This window comes from Mobula hypostoma, chromosome X1, assembly GCF_963921235.1.
Source record: "Mobula hypostoma chromosome X1, sMobHyp1.1, whole genome shotgun sequence".
Lineage (NCBI taxonomy): Eukaryota > Metazoa > Chordata > Chondrichthyes > Myliobatiformes > Myliobatidae > Mobula > Mobula hypostoma.
This window is the reverse complement of record NC_086128.1, coordinates 3,730,318-3,747,802: the sequence shown is the minus strand read 5'-3', so window position 1 is coordinate 3,747,802 and position 17,485 is coordinate 3,730,318. Positions and strand designations below refer to the sequence as shown.

Sequence of the window (17,485 nt, the reverse complement as noted above, 5' to 3'; positions counted from 1 at the left end):
TAAGCCAACTGTACTTTCTTTTTCCATAGACGCTGCCTGGCCTGCTGAGTTACTCCATTTTTTGTGTGTTTTATTGAGTACAGGAAATAGGATGTTATGTTGAAGTTGTATAAGAAGATGGTGAGGCCTAATTTGGAGTATTGTGTACAGTTTTGGTCACCTACCTACAGGAAAGATGTAAATATGGTTGAAGGAGTGCAGGAAGAATTTGCAGGGAGGTTGCTGGGCCTGGTGGACCTGTTTTACAAAGTAAGATTGAATAGATTAGGCCTTTATTCCTTGGAATGTATAAGATTGAGAGGAGATTGGATAGAGGTATGCAAAATTGAGAGGTGTAGATATGGTAAATGCAGGCTTTTTCCACTGAGGTTGGGTGGGACTACAATTAGAGGTCATGGATTAAGGGTGGAAAAAGTTAAAGGAAACAAGGGAAACTTCACTCAGAGGGTCATGAGTGTGCAGAGTGAACTGCACTCTATTTCAGTGTTTCAGAAAAGGTACATGGGTAGGGGTGTGGAGTTCAAGTTGATGGAGTAGGCAGTTTAAATGGTTTTGACATGAACTAGGTAGGCTGAAGGTCCTTTTTGTGTGCTTTACTTTTCTATGACTCTTGTGTACTTGCCCGATTAAGCAGTAATTGCGAGCAGTATACACCATTGGTAGAACAATGTAATCGACTTTACTTTGGAGACACCAAACATGGTGGAAGACTACTTTGCTAGCTGCTTCTGGATGTGTGATACTGATCTTCCAGTTGCTTGTTACTCCTTTGTGATCTCGTGCCCCTCTGCCTCCTATACTGTTCCAGCAAAGATTAATGTGAGCATGGAGTTCTATCGTGTCTTCCGACTGAGCATATTAGATTCTTCCAAATTGCATCTAATATTTAGCGTTCCCCCTTTTGTTTTCTCTCTTCTAATTTGGGTGATTTCCTATTTCCATTACTACTGCCCTTTGACTTGAATGAGCAATTCTTTAATATGAACTGTTTTGGACTTTATTTTACCACAGATATTCCTTTAGTTTATTCTAATTGTTAAAGTCTCTTTGAATGGAACCATATTAGAGGAGGGTATTCTACATTCCCTCCCTCAAGGCAACGGTTGAAATTCTGCACAGCTTTCAATGTGCCTTTGGTCAATAGAGGAAATTCCCGCTTCACCAGAGGTTTAAAGGCAGATGCAGCATCTGCAGTTGTAGAAAACTCATGGTTTATCAACAATAGTGATCCCTGTCTGACTACCTGAAGTAGACATTTCAAGGCAATAGAATAATACCAGAAATGCAGCCTCTGAATTTTTCCCAATTCTATGGAAAGAAAAGTAAACCATTCAATGTTCTCTTTCACCAAAATCCCCAATATTGAAGCTCTAGTTATACTCAGTTGTGTTGAGCAAGCCATGTCATTCTCCAAATGGATTGAGCCCTGTATGGGAATAAAATACCAGACTGATAGTAAAATACTGAGCCTTGCAAAAAGAGCACCTTGCAAACCAGCCATCTGCCTACCCATCAGTGACTCTCTCTATAATGTTGTCTCTCTCTCAATGTTGTTCCCACATTGGCTTTATTATGCCACCTCTAAGACACACTGGAAGTTGGAAGTAAGGCGTCTTTTATGCCAGGAGCTGGCCAAGAATTCAAATGGTGTTGGTAAAACCAAGGGAGGCAGTTGAAGTTGAGATGAAATCAGGTGTGGTTTCACAGAACAATGGAGACCTCAGCTCAATAGCTGAAACTTTGTTACTGTACTGCAAAGCTTGACAACTCTAAATGTGAATGACATCCCAACGTCTTAATGTACTGTCTTGTCCTTTCCTGCCTGCTTAATAAATTGGCTTAACATATTTATTATCTTTGGTTGACTTTAACCCTTTGCCTCAATGACTATCATAAAGTAGCACCTACTGTGAAGTCCCTGAGGAGTGACTTGCTTCTTCATTGACTACAGCTCTGCAATAAACATGATCATCCGCGCAAAACTAATCAATAAGCTCCAAGACCTAGGGCACATTACTTCCTTGTGTAACGGGCTCCTCTCTTGCAGACCCCAGTTAGTTTGGATTGGCAGCAACATCTCCACAATCTCCGTCACCACAGGTGCACTACAAAGCTGTGTGCTTAGCCCCCTGCTCTATTCGCTTATACTTGTGACTGAGGCTAAGCACAGCTCCAGTGCCATATTGAGGTTCAGAGGTGGAGAAGGTCGGCAACTTTAAAATTCCTTGATATTTCAGAGGATCTGTCCTGGGTCCAGCATGCAAGTGCCTTTGCAAAGAAGGCATGGCAGCACCTCTTTTTATATAAAATGAGTGTAGAATAATAATGAAATAGAATGAATGTAGCTATCCCCCTTTGTACAAGAGCCTGATGATTGAGGGGTATGAGGTGGTGTGAGTCCCGAGGCTCTTGTACCTTCTGCTTGATGGCAGTGAGAAAAGAGCATGGCCTGGGTGATGAGGATCTTTGGATGCTGCTTTTCACAGGAAATGTTTCACGTAGGTGTGCTCAATGGTTGGGAGGGTTTTACCTGTGATATGCTGGGCCGAATCCACTATCTTGTGTAGGATTTTCCACTCAATGGCATTGGTGTTCCCATACTAGGCTGTAATGCAGCCAGTCAGCACACTTTTATTTTTTGATAACATGCCGAATCTCTGCAAACTCCTGAGGAATTAGAGGCACTGTCATGCTTTCTTTGCAATTATATTTCTCTGATGGATCCAGGACAGGTTCTCTGAGATGGTGACACCCAGGAATTTAAAGTTACTGATCCTCTATATTTCTAATCCTCTGATTACTCAGCTCAGCATTTAATACCATCATCCCCTCTAAACTAATCAGTAAACTCCAAGACCTGGGCCTTAACACCTCCTTGTGCAATTGAACCTGGGTTACTGACTCATGGGCCTCTGGTTTCCCTCACCTGAAATCTATCGTCAGTTCCTTGGTCTTGTTGACATTGAGTGAGAGGTTGTTGTTATGACACCACTCAGCCAAGTTTTCGGTCTCCCTCCTGTATGTTGATTCATCACCACCTTTGATACAGTCCACAACAGTGGTGCCATCAGCAAACTTGTATACAGTGTTGGAGCTGTACTTAGTCCCCTGCTCTACTCATCTTACACCTATGACTGTGGCTAAACACACATCCCTGCAGTGCTCCTGTGCTGAGGGAGATTGTGGAGGAGATGGAAAATAGGTGCAGGAGTAGGCCATTTGGCCCTTCGAGCCTGCACCGCCATTTATTATGATCATGGCTGATCATCCAACTCAGAACCCTGCATCAGCCTTCCCTCCATACCCCCGATCCCCGTAGCCACAAGGGCCATATCTAACTCCCTCTTAAATATAGCCAATGAACTGGCCTCAACTGTTTCCTATGGCAGAGAATTCCACAGATTCACCACTCTCTGTGTGAAGAAGTTTTTCCTCATCTCGGTCCTAAAAGGCTTCCCCTTTATCCTCAAACTGTGACCCCTCGTTCTGGACTTCCCCAACATCGGGAACAATCTTCCTGCATCTAGCCTGTCCAATCCCTTTAGGATTTTATACGTTTCAATCAGATCCCCCCTCAATCTTCTAAATTCCAACGAGTACAAGCCCAGTTCATCCAGTCTTTCTTCATATGAAAGTCCTGCCATCCCAGGAATCAATCTGGTGAACCTTCTTTGTACTCCCTCTATGGCAAGGATGTCTTTCCTCAGATTAGGGGACCAAAACTGCACACAATACTCCAAGTGTGGTCTCACCAAGGCCTTGTACAACTGCAGTAGTACCTCCCTGCTCCTGTACTCGAATCCTCTTGCTATAAATGCCAGCATACCATTCGCCTTTTTCACGCCTGCTGTACCTGCATGCCCACTTTCAATGACTGGTGTATAATGACCCCCAGGTCTCGTTGCACCTCCCCTTTTCCTAATCGGCCACCATTCAGATAATAATCTGTTTTCCTATTTTTGCCACCAAAGTGGATAACTTCACATTTATCCACATTAAATTGCATCTGCCATGAATTTGCCCACTCACCCAACCTATCCAAGTCACCCTGCATCCTCTTAGCATCCTCCTCACAGCTAACACTGCCACCCAGCTTTGTGTCATCCGCAAACTTGGAGATGCTGTATTTAATTCCCTCATCCAAGTCATTAATATATATTGTAAACAACTGGGGTCCCAGCACTGAGCCTTGCGGTACCCCACTAGTCACTGCCTGCCATTCTGAAAAGGTCCCGTTTATTCCCACTCTTTGCTTCCTGTCTAACAACCAATTCTCTATCCACATCAATACCTTACCCCCAATACCGTGTGCTTTAAGTTTGCTCACTAATCTCCTGTGTGGGACCTTGTCAAAAGCCTTTTGAAAATCCAAAACCACATCCACTGGTTCTCCCCTATCCACTCTACTAGTTATATCCTCAAAAAATTCTATGAGATTCGTCAGACATGATTTTCCTTTCACAAATCCATGCTGACTTTGTCCGATCATTTCACCGCTTTCCAAATGTGCTGTTATCACATCCTTGATAACTGACTCCAGCAGTTTCCCCACCACCGATGTTAGGCTAACCAGTCTATAATTCCCCGGTTTCTCTCTCCCTCCTTTTTTAAAAAGTGGGGTTACATTAGCCACCCTCCAATCCTCAGTCCACAGTCAGTTCAGATTTGCAAAAACAAGTGAGGAAACCCAGGTCCAATTGCACAAGGAGGTATTAAGGCCCAGGTCTTGGAGTTTACTGATAAGTTTAGAGGGGATGATGGTATGAAATGCTGAGCTGTAATTGATAAAGAGCATCCTGATGTATGCATCTTTACTGTCCAGATGTTCCAGGGTTGTGTGGATAGCCAATGAGGTGGCATCTACTGTGGACCTGTTGCTTCAGTAGGCAAATTAGTGGATCCAAGTTGTCACTCAGGCAGGAGCTGATATGTTTCAACACCAGCCTCTCAACACTTCATCACTAAGGATGTAAGTGCCATTGGTCAGTAGTCATTTAGACAGGTTGCCACGCTCTTCTTGTGCACCGGTACGATTGAAGCCTGCTTGAAGCAGGTGGGTACCACACACTGCCTGAGTGAGGATAAAGATATCTGAATACACCAGGCAGTTGGTTGGCACAGGTCTTCAGTACTCGGTGCCAGGTACTCCGTTCGGACTGGATGCTTTCCTTGGATTCACTTTCTTGAAGGCAGCCCGTGTGTCATCTTCAGGTACTGAGACCGAAGGATCATTGCGAGACATGATGCGCAATGGTTCCCCCCCTGTTCTGGTAGTCAGAGTAATCAGAGAAGACATTGAGCTCATCTGGAAACAAAGCTCTGCTGTCCCCTATGTCACATGATTTAACTTTGTTGGAGGTTATAGCATTCAAACCTGGCCTCAGCTGTCCAGAATCTGTTCCAGTCTAGTCCAGAATCTTTTCCTTCCCCAGAAAGATTGCTTTTTGGAGTTCATACCTGCACATCCTGTAGCATTCTTGATCTTTATACTTGAATGCCTCTGATCTGGCTCTCAGCAAATTCCAGATGTCAAGTTTCATCCAGGGCTTCTGATTGGGGGAAACCTTGAACGATTTTGTGCTGCCACACTCATCTACAGCTGTATTAATAAAGTCTGTAATGGCCCTGGTGTAGTCATTCAGGTCTTCAGATGAGTGCTTGAACATGGCCCAGTCCACTGACTCAAAGCAATCCTGTAACTGTTCCTCAGCCTCCTGCAACCACCTCTTAGTTGTCATGCTCTTGAACCCAAGTGGGTAACTTCACTCATCTCAATACTGAACTGATTCCACAACCTATGGACTTGCTCTCAAGGACTTGTATCATTGTGGTGATATTTATTGCATATTTATTTATTATTGCTTTATTTGCTTTTTTTTTACACATTGTTCATTTTTGTGTACATTTCATTGGTTGTTGTTTCTTTCTAGTTACTATGAATGCCTGCAAGAAAATGAATCTAGGGGTAGAACATGCTGACATGTATGCAATTTAATAATTACCTTGAGCTTTCATACCTTTTTTTGTTGGACTGAATGTAATTATCCAAAGCTGTTATACAGTAACTAAGTTTTGTTATACATTGCATGGTAGCATAGTGGTTAGCGCAACACTTTACAGTACCAGCGACCAGGATACAATTCTCACTGCTGCTTGTAAGGAGGTTGTACATTCTCCCCGTGACTGTGTGGGTTTCCAAAGACCTAGCAGTTGGTAGGTTAATTGGGCATTGTAAATCGTCGTGTGATTATGCTAAGATTTAAATTGGGTGAATTGCTGGGTTGCGCGGCTGGAAGGCCCCATTCTGTGCTGTAACTCAATAAATACAAAAAAAACAAATTGAAGTGGGAGACACAATCTTATCTTCAGATTCCTTAACAAACTCTTCCAAATTCATGGCAGAGGGAGAAACTTAAATATGCTGCTATCTTGGGGTTTTGTAAGTGAGTCTTGCCATTAGAATTAAATTGGCTTTTTACCCCTGCACATCCCCCTGCCTTCTCTTTCCTGATTTTTTTTTTTCCTTGCTACATATGATTTCAGTAGTTTTGTTCAATTAATTGGTAACTTTATCGTATTTTCTTTGCAGTTCATGTAGTGAAGTGCAATGAGACTGTGGCCTGCCCTGACAATAATACATGCTGCATTCTTGCCTCAGGAGATTATGGATGTTGTCCTTTGCCAAATGTAAGATTATTTATACACTTGAAATGAGGTGCTTCATTTTTTGGCCTATTTGACAATTGTATCAGCATTGTAGAGAAGCTTTACAATAGGTTTTAAGTACTGAACCAGTTGAGCCATGCAAACTGCTGATCAATGTTGAGTTACTAGTTCTGTATTAGAAATCTGAAGAATGGGGTGCCAAGCTTCAGTTGCTTAGATTTTGGAGAGGGAAAATGATTTAATTCTCAGCATCAAACTGACCATGTGGTTGTTGGGCAACGTCAGCCTTGAACTTTGTAACTATCAGGGCTCAGCTAATAAGAGGCAGAACTATAGTCCACAAAAGGGCAGTTTTTCAGAAAATAAGTAGGAAATTCATTTAGGTGGGGGGGAAATGGCTGCCACAGCCTTGAACGCAAGATTTAATTATTAGTTCCAACATGGAGACCAGAACTGTTTACTGTCAGTGAATTAATTTTGTACAAATTCAATAAGCCCTCACTGCTTTACAATGTATCTGCCAGTTCTAAAAATTAATTAATATTATGTGGCTTGGAGGCGCAAAAATCACACGCGTGTTACGTACCCATTTTGGAAGTTCATTAATATCGTGTGTCTTGGAGGCGCAAAATCACATGCATTTTACATACCCATTTTGGAAGTTCATTAATGTCGTGTGTCTTGGAGGCGCAAAATCACATGCGTGTTACATACCTATTTTGGAAATTCATTAATATCGTGTGTCTTGGAGGCGCAAAAATCACATGCCCCAGTTTGGTGGTATCCATAACCATTGAAATAGGAATACTTACCTATCACGTAGACAGCCACTGCAGTCCATTGGATAATCTGAATAATTGTCCATATTGTCCTGTAGTGCCATGTTTTTCCCCAATCTTCAGCCAACTATGGAGATGTGACCATGTTCATTTCTTGCATATAAGCTTTAAGCTTTGAGATTTGTTATACTTTGGCTTCTTTCAAACACTGAAGAAAAATGGTACAAATATATCCATAGATGGATACAGTTATCAATGGTATTCACTCCTAGGCTTGTTTCTAGTGTTCTATTCTGCATGGATTCCTCATTTGTATGGTTTTACCAAGAGGAATGGTCAGAAATACAAGTTCTAACATTGTAATAATATAAAACAATGTACTAATTTTTGCTCATGCAGCTAATTACAATGAGTCTTTTATTTTCTCTCATCAGGCAGTTTGCTGCAGTGATCATGTACACTGTTGTCCACACGGCTCGATTTGTTCGCCTGATACTGGAGCATGTCACCAGAAGGACATTTCTATCCCTTGGATGACCAAATCTCCAGCTCTTGTGAAAGAGATTGCGACTTATGTCAAGTGTAGCTGCCAGAGTGATCAGACGTGTTGCAAGAATCCTTTGGGAGAGTGGGGATGCTGCCCTCTGCCAGCGGTTAGTTTTAAAAGCAAATATTTAATTGAATCAGGTGAACTTTGACAATTGCATCTGTTATGGAGGATTTTTATTGAACTTGAGACTAGGTGCACAGATGAAAGAAAACTGGTGGGTGAAAGCTACATGGGAGAGAAGGGTTAGCTTGATTGTGGAGTAGGTTAAAAGGGCAGCACAGTGTTGAGGACCGAAAGGCCTGTGTTGGGCTGTATTGTTCTGTGTTTTAGAAGTACTGGTGCTTCCCGTCTGAAATGGGATATAAATGTGGGTGTTCACAACATAAGTGGGCTGGGTCAGACTACTAGTCCCGTTGGAAGAAAGGTTTATCGGGATTCTGGCTGCTGTATTTACCTTGAGCTTATCCCACTGAGCACACGTGGATTAAGATGCAATCTGTCAGCCGATTTGGAATTTACCAAGCCTTTTAATCACATGCAGTTTAATTTTGTCAACATGTTTTTCTTAATTGAAAATCCAGACAGTGACATTCTAATAATCCAGCAACCAGTACACTCAGCAAGTTCAGGGGAAGCATGGAAATTAAACTTGGGAGTCAGGTGCCATACACTCCTATTTCTGAACAAAAGGTTAATGAATTACTGAAACAACTGCTTTACTATTTATTCAGATTCTCAATTGCTATCTTGCTTTTTCAAATGAACATTTTTGCCCTGGATTATTAGCTCAAAAGCATCAATCTTGCACATATCCAGATCCAAATCAGTAGGAAAATGTACATGGATCAGAAGATGTTGAATCCTTGTGGCTGGAGTTAAGAAACTACAAGGGTAAAAGAACCCTGATGGCAATTATATACAGGCCTCCCACCAGTAGCTGGGAGTCAGGCCACATATTACAACGGGAAATAGAAAAGCTGTGTCAAAATGGCTTTGGGGGCATTCAGACATTCTGGAGGTCAATTCGGCATTGGGTGCAGAGCACTGCAAATTAAATAAAAATACAGAAGGGACAAGCAGGGTGGCCATTTTTGGGGGTGGGCCAGTGGTGAGAGAAGGAGTTTCAGGCTTTGACTCGAGGCTTCAACAAGAAGAGGCTGAGGCCAAAGACACAGATTAGAAGGTTTGGCCATGGTTGCCCATTGTACCGTGCAGGCAGGATTGCAGATATGGCAGTGGAATGCTCCTGTGGGATGTGGGAATTCATGGAGCCTGATGGTCTCCCTGATGACTACACCTGTGGGAAGTACAGCCAACTCCAGCTCATGAAAGACCGCATTAAGGAGCTGGAGTTGGATGAACTTGGGATCATCCGGGAGGCAGAGCAATTGATAAATACGACTTTTGAGCAGGTGGTTACACCCAGAGTGCAGAATTCGGGGAGTAAATGGGTGAACACGGAGAGAGGTAAAGGGAGAAGGAAGTCAGTGCAGGGTCCCCTGTGGCCATTCCTCTCAGCAACAGGTATACCCCTTTGGATACTGATGAGGGGGATGACCTTTCTGGGCAAGGCAGCAGCAGCCAGACCAATAGCACTGTGGTTGGCTCTGAGCCTCAGAAGGGTAGGGTGAAGTCAGGCAGAGCAATAGTCACAGGGGACTCGATAGTTAGGGGGACAGAAAGGAGATTCTGAGGCAGTAAAAGAGATGCCAGGATAGTGTGTTGCCTCCCAGGTGCTAGGGTCCAGGATGTCTCTGAGCAGTTGCAGAACATTCTTGAAGGGGGGGTCAGCAGCCAGAGGTCGTGGTATATGTTGGTACCAATGACATAGGCAGGAGAGGGGTAGAGGTTCTGTGCAGTAAGTTTAGGGAGTTAGGAAGCAGGCTGAAGAGCAGGACTTCCAAGGTGGTAATCTCCAGATTACTGCTGGTGCCACGAGCTAGGGAAGGTCAGAACAGGAAAATAGTGCAGATGAATGAGTGACTGAGGAGATGGTGCCAGGGGGCAGGGTTTCAAGTTCTTGAATCATTGGAACCTTTTCTGAGGAAGGGATGACCTTTACAAGTGGGACAGGTTGCACCTGAACTGGAGGGGAACCAATATCCTGGGAGGGTGGTTTGCTGATGCTATTGAGGAGGGTTTAAACAATTGTGGGGATGTCTCGCAGCAGACTAAAACGCTTGAGCATATAGACATTAAGAAAGAGGATGTGCTGGAGCTTTTGAAAGATATTAAGTTAGACAAGTTGCCAGGACCAGATGAGATGTACCCCAGGCTACTGTGGGAAGGGAGGAAGGAGATTGCTGACCCTCTGGCAACTATCTTTGCATCATCAATAGAGACAGAAGTACCAGAGGATTGGAGGGTTGCAGATGTTGTTCCCTCTTTCTTGAAAGGGAGTGGAGCTAGCCCAGGAAATTATAGACCAGTGAGACTTACTTCGGTGGTGGGCAAGTTGTTGAAGATCCTGAGAGGCAGGATTTATGAGCATTTGGAGAGACCTAATCTGATTGGGGACTGTCAGCATGGCTTTGTCAAGGGCAGGTCATGCCTTAGGAGCCTGATTGAATTCTGTAAGAATGCAACAAAACACATTGAAGGTAGACATACAGTGCATTGGCCTTCATCAAGCTTGAGATTGAGTCCAAGAGCTGAGAGGTAATGTTACAGTTATGTAAGGCCTCAGTTAGACCCCACTTGGAGTACTGTGTTCAGTTCTGGTCACCTCATTACAGGAGGTGGGATAAGGCCTCACCTTGAGTATCATGAACAGTTTTTGGCTGCTTATCTCCAAGAGAAGATGTGCTGGCATTGGAGAGAGTTTAGAGGAGGTTCAGAAGGATTATTCTGGGAATGAAAGGGTTATCATATGAGGAACATTTGATAGCTCTAGCTCTAGGTCTGTACTTGCTAGAATTTAGATGGATGAGGGGGATCTCATTGAAACCTTCTGAATGTTGAAAGGCCTAGACAGAGTAGATGTTGAAAGGGTGTTTTCCATGATGAGGGAGTAGTAGGACAAGAGGGCACAGTCTCAGGGTAGAGGGGCGCTCATTTAAAACAGAAACGCAGAGAAATTCTTTAGCCAGAGGGTGAATTAGTGGAATTTGTTACCACAGACAGCTGTGGAGGCCAGGTCGTTGGGTGTATTAAAGGCAGAGCCTGACATGTTGTTGATTGGACATGGCATCAAAGGTTATGAGGAGTAGGCCTAAGAGTGGGGCTGACTGGGGGGGGGGGGGGGCGGAATCAGCCCTGATTGAATGGTGGAGTAGACTCGATGGGCCAAATGGCCTATTTCTGTACCTATATCTTTGTGTTCTTATAACTCCAATTTAGCTATGCTTGGCCAACAATTCAAATGAGCACTAAATGTTCAAGCTTGGCACTTCTGAAGAGGGAAACAGTTTTCAGAGTTTACACCCATAAAATGTTGTCTGAGTTGTGTTTGTAGTTTTAAGCACAAATTTCCACTATAGTAATATTTTAGCTTTGGCAACATGATAGTGATAAACATTAAAGTAGTATTTCTGTTATGTATAAGAGCAATGCAGAGCAGTCAGATCCTGAACTTGGATGCTAATTATATTAATTGTTAGTCTGTCCATGACAGTGCATTTCAACTGTTACATTTTTCTTCAAAAGTATCGAGACTTGCTTGTATATTGGTTGCTGTAAATTAGCCCCTGGAGCAGATAAGTGGCAAAAGCCTCAAAGAGCAAATGTAAGAATATAATCCTGTAACATGTAGAAGAAAGGGAAATGGGACTATTGAATTTTTTTGGCTGAGAATCAGCATGGACCTCCTAGCAGAATGAGTCCTTTCTTTGTAGCCTGAGCCACTTCCCCAGTAATAAATCCAAATTGACATAGAAACATAGAAAATAGGTGCAGGAGTAGGCCATTCGGCCCTTCGAGCCTGCACCACCATTTATTATGTTAGTCTCTCATAGATTGCTTGAACATTGAGTGAAATATCAAGTGCTGAAGCTATTTCTGAGGTTGTTTCACAGATCAAACTTAACCTCTGTTTTACTGACTTTATAAAAATGAGATTTGTGTAATGCATGTTAAGTATTGGGAATGAAGCTATTGCAACTGCCATCAGTAGCAGACAACAGAAATTGCCCTCAGTTCTAAACAGAATTATTCTTTAATTATAGATAACTACAGCCTCTTCTTCCCCCCCCCCACTGCACCCCCATTACATAAGGAATCAGAGAACCAAGTAATCTCAGATTTCTGTAAATCTGAAATGCTGTCAATTGAGATTACTGTCAACTAAGATTGCAATTGATGCTAATTAGCCTCAGATTAATTTTTGATCTTGGATCTCCATTCAATTAGTTAATTTGGTGCCTAGGGCTGTATTATGAATTGAGATGGTTTGGTACATTCCCACTATCCACATCTCTATTAGAATGATTTTCAGGGTTAAATGATTTTCAGAACTTGACTCTTCTGTCAGGATTCTCTTGGCAATCACAGTTTAATTTGATGTTTTAACTTTGCTGTAACAGGCAGTTTACTGTGAAGATCATATACATTGCTGCCTCAATGGCCCCAAGGGTAGTCTTCAGGCAGGGATCTGTAAATGCATGTGTGCTTCTATTTACATGACCCTAACCTTAAGCTGTGTGTGTGTGTGTGTGTAATCAAAGGTAATATACTATACCTTAATTGTAGCAATGTGCAACAGTTGGCATGGCAGGGTAGACGTGCTGCAGGAATGCATACAAAGGCTGAGGCTTTTGTCATTTACCTGACCTTGGGGAATGCTTCTGATAACCACCTTTTCTGATTCTTTTTATAATGCACATTCAATTAGCCATCTGATTATACACATTAGGAGCCAGTGTTTGACATCTGACATTTTGTTCTGAAGCATTTTCTCTTTGCCTAATAGTCATTTAGACATCTGCAATAATGAAAAATGTTGTCCTAGGCAAGCTGACTAATGTTATATGATAAAACTTTACTTTATTTACTTTATTGTCGCCAAACAGTTGATACTAGAGCGTACAATCATCACAGCGATATTTGATTCTGCGCTTCGTGCTCCCTGGATTACAAATTGATAGTAAATATTAAAAATTTAAATTATAAATCATAAATAGAAAATAGAAAAATGGGAAGTAAGGTAGTGCAAAAAAACCGAGAGGCAGGTCCAGATATTTAGAGGGTACGGCCCAGATCCGGGTCAGGATCCGTTCAGCAGTCTTACCACAGTTGGAAAGACGCTGTTCCCAAATCTGGCCGTACGAGTCTTCAAGCTCCTGAGCCTTGTCCCCGAAGGAAACTTCTAGCTGTCCAACAAGCACTGCATAGGATGTGGACAGACTGTTTGCTCCCATAGGTAATTAAAGATTAATTGAGCTTCCCTTCAAATGTTGATGGTTGTACTTCAGGTCACTTCCTGCTTTTTAGAATCGGAGTCAGATTTATTATCACTGGCATGTGATGTGAAATTTGTTAACTTAGCAGCAGCAGTTCAATGCAATACATAATCTAGCAGAAAAAAATAATAAAATAAAATAATAATCAATAAACAAGTAAATGAATTGCGTATATTGAATAGATTTTTTTAAAACATGCAAAAACAGAAATACTTTATTTTTTATAAAAAGTGAGGTAGTGTCCAAAGATTCATGTCCATTTAGAGGGAAGAAGTTTGCATACAATTTAACATACAATTTAAATAAAAATACTTCTACATGGCCTAGAAATTTAGTTTGAGATCTCATTTAACAATTTGAAAGTCTTGTTTCCAATAATACCCTGACATTGCAGCTCTACTTCTGTACTGCACCAGGTTGTTTGTACTGAGACATATTTTTGGAGTGTGGCTTGAATCCTGGACCTCAGTCACGAGGCTTGGTGACACTGGAGGTTTTAAACCAATTGAAAGAAACTGGTGCAGAAAATTGAGACATGGTATCCTTTAACAACTATTTGATGTTAAGGCCATATTAGCTGCATTTAGATGACATTTAGTTTTGCAAGCCAGGTCATTCAGTTTATTGCATGGCATGCTAAAATCTCTGTGGTACAAGTCTTGTGGTTTCATGTGGGCAATAAACTTTTACAGCAAAACTGTTTAACCAACTAGAATGAAATAATATGGATTATGATTTGGGTTGTGAGATACAGTAACTTTTTCTTTTCTCTGTCAGGGAGTCTGCTGTTCCGATAACATTCATTGCTGCCCTAATGGTTACGCATGTGATGTTCAAGCAGGGCTCTGTTACAAAGGAAGTATTTCTGTTCCTCTGTTAACAAAAATACCAAGTATTTTGAAAGATGGAGCCTTAGACATCCAGTGTGATGAAACTGTAAAGTGTCAATCAGGCTCCACTTGCTGCAAGCTAGCCTCGGGATTGTGGGCCTGCTGTCCCCTTCCACAGGTTAGTTGGTACTGCTTGGTTGTTAGTTTTTGAGCCATCTGAGTGAATGTTTCCATATTTATTCTCGTCATCGTGCTATGGTGGCTCCCATGTGGTTGGTGCTTTGTTTTTGTATGCATGCATGTAGTCTTTTCTGCATGTGCTTCCTTTTGCAACAGTATAAAGCCTTTTCAGACTTTGTAGTCAGCTCTTCGATGTGGGATGGAAAAAGATGAGCACATTGTTCTTGTGCAATAAGCAATTATCTTTGGATGAGGGATAATTATAGCTGAGTTTGCATACCATTCATGGCATGCAGAAAATTTGCAACACAGAAGCTGTTCCATGCTGGTCAAAGAGCTACTGTGATTAATTCCATCATAGCCCTGGGAGTCATAGCTCCTTGAGTACACATTGAATTACTTTCCTGTTTCTGCTGTGTCTTGTATGCAGTGAGTGTCAGACTCTTGCCTGCTACCCTATGGATGAAACCTCCCCCTCCACCACCCTGGTCAGGCATTGCATTACATTACATTACATGGCAGGAAAACGAGCCTGTGAAGCTTCGAACATTTTAAATTTTAAAATGTCTTGCTTGTTTCCTTCATATTGTTTATAAAGTGAATAAAGATCGAGCAAGTTGAAAATGTTGGACAGAAGTTAATGAATCTAGCTCAGTTTTTATTTTGCATATAGAGATGCTAAACACGATTAGAATTTAGTTTGAAATGGAGCTGTTCATTTGGAATGACACAAGGTACAGTGCCACCTGTAAATTGTAATGGGTTTTCTTGCAGGATAATAAAATGCTACAAATGGAGGTAAAACCAGTTAATGTAGGAAGTAACAGGTTTAACTTGTTCTCATTTCATGCTTTTCAAAATACAAGTTAGTCATCTAAAAATCCACAGCTGTCATTCCATTAAGAATGCTCGTATTTTAACACCAGTCAGAAATTATCAACTGTTTGGATTTGTAGACGTGAATTTTCTAGTATCTGCAGTCTTGCATCTCCTTGATTGGATTTGTGGCCTGTCCTAGGCTCTAACTCCTTCAGTAGAAGTGGGAGTTGGCCATTCAACACTCAAATGTGCTTCACTGTTTAGTAGGATCAAGCTCATTTACCTTTCCACAAGTCTATTTGCATCTGTTTTGAACATTGATTCAGCTCCCACAGCTCTGACAAGGAGTTCTGAGGACGTGTAGGCCTCAGGGAAGGATGTTAAATGTGTACCCCTATTTTAAGACCATGCTCTCTGGTTCTGACCTGTTCATGAGAGAGAATACCATCTCAGCATTTACCCCAAGCTAGTCTAAGAACCTTGCAGTTTGATAGGGTTGCCTCATTCTTTATTGAGTTATCAACTTGTTACAGGATTATTTCACCCTGACAGCATTGTCCCAGTGGTCTTTGAGAAATCCTCAATGAAATATGTTCTTAAATAGCAGCAGGATTGCTGCAGTACTCCAGATGTTTTGCTATTAGCTTTCCTTACTTTTATGCTCCAATTCTCTTGAAATGAGGACACACATTCCATTAGCTGTCCCCATTACCAAGTCCACTTGTTTTGGCTTTTGCGTTCATGCAGAACAGCTAAACACTTTAGAAACTAATCAAGCTCACTGGAATATAAGACCAATGATAGAAACATAGAAAATAGGTGCAGGAGTAGGCCATTCGGCCCTTCGAGCCTGCACTGCCATTCAGTATGACCATGGCTGATCATCCAACTCAGAACCCCGCCCCAGCCTTCCCTCCATACCCCCTGATCCCCGTAGCCACAAGGGCCATATCTAACTCCCTCATAAATATAGCCATTGAACTGGCCTCAGCTGTTTCCTGTGGCAGAGAATTCCACAGATTCACCACTCTCTGTGTGAAGAAGTTTTTCCTCATCTCGGTCCTTAAAGGCTTCCCTTTTATCCTCAAACTGTGACCCCTCGTTCTGGACTTCCCCAACATCGGGAACAATCTTCCTGCATCTAGCCTGTCCAATCCCTTCAGAATTTTATACGTTTCAATAAGATCCCCCCCTCAATCTTCTAAATTCCAACGAGTATAAGCCTAGTTCATCCAGTCTTTCATCATATGAAAGTCCTGCCATCCCAAGAATCAATCTGGTGAACCTTCTTTGTACTCCCTCTATGGCAAGGATGTCTTTCCTCAGATTAGGGGACCAAAACCGCACACAATACTCCAGGTGTGGTCTCACCAAGGCCTTGTACAACTGCAGTAGTACCTCCCTGCTCCTGTACTCGAACCCTCTTACTATGAATGCCAGCATACCATTCACCTTTTTCACTGCCTGCTGTACCTGCATGCCCACTTTCAATGACTGGTGTATAATGACACCCAGGTCTCGTTGCACCTCCCCTTCTCCTAATCGGCCACCATTCAGATAATAATCTGTTTTCCTGTTTTTGCCACCAAAGTGGATAACCTCACATTTATCCACATTAAATTGCATCTGCCATGAATTTGCCCACTCACCTAACCTATCCAAGTCACCCTGCATCCTCTTAGCATCCTCCTCACAGCTAACACTGCCGCCCAGCTTTGTGTTATCCGCAAACTTGGAGATGCTGCATTTAATTCCCTCATCTAAGTCAATGATGCAATGTTGAGGCTTTATAAAGCATTGGTCAGACCACGCTTGGAGTATTGTGAGCAGTTTTGGGTCCCTTGTGTAAGAAACTGTGTACTGGCATTGGAGAAGGTTCAGAGGAGATTTACGAGAATGATCCCAGGAATGAAAAGGTTATCATATGAGGAGCGTTTGGCTCTGGGCATTAAGACATGGGAGCAAAATTGGGCCATTTGGCCCATGGAGTCTATCTGCCATTCCATCATGGCTGATTTATTATCCCTCTTGATGCCGTTCTCATGCCTTCTCCCTGTAACCTTTGATGCCTTGACTAACCAAGAACCTATCAATCTGCAAATGTTACTCTGCTATTTAAGAAGGGTGGGAGGCAGCAAAAAGGAAACTATAGACCTGTTAGCCTGACATCAATGTTGTTGGAATTGAATGTTAGGGATGAGATTACACAGTACTTGGAGGCACATGACAAGATAGGCCAAAGCCAGCATGGTTTCCTGAAAGGAA

At 42.3% G+C, this 17,485-nt stretch overlaps 1 protein-coding gene across 4 annotated transcripts in view; it reads left to right on the top strand.

Moving 5' to 3' along the window:
• Positions 1–17,485, top strand: part of LOC134340503 (progranulin-like) — a 77,415-nt gene that overhangs the window by 46,915 nt on the left and 13,015 nt on the right. For 3 of the 4 annotated variants that reach the window (XM_063037812.1, XM_063037813.1, XM_063037814.1), the window contains exons 10-12: positions 6,590–6,687; positions 7,880–8,098; positions 14,169–14,399. In XM_063037812.1, coding sequence (XP_062893882.1) covers positions 6,590–6,687; positions 7,880–8,098; positions 14,169–14,399 — 548 coding nt within the window. The remainder of the gene's footprint in view (positions 1–6,589; positions 6,688–7,879; positions 8,099–14,168; positions 14,400–17,485) is intronic. The other variant, XM_063037816.1, reaches the window with a different exon arrangement.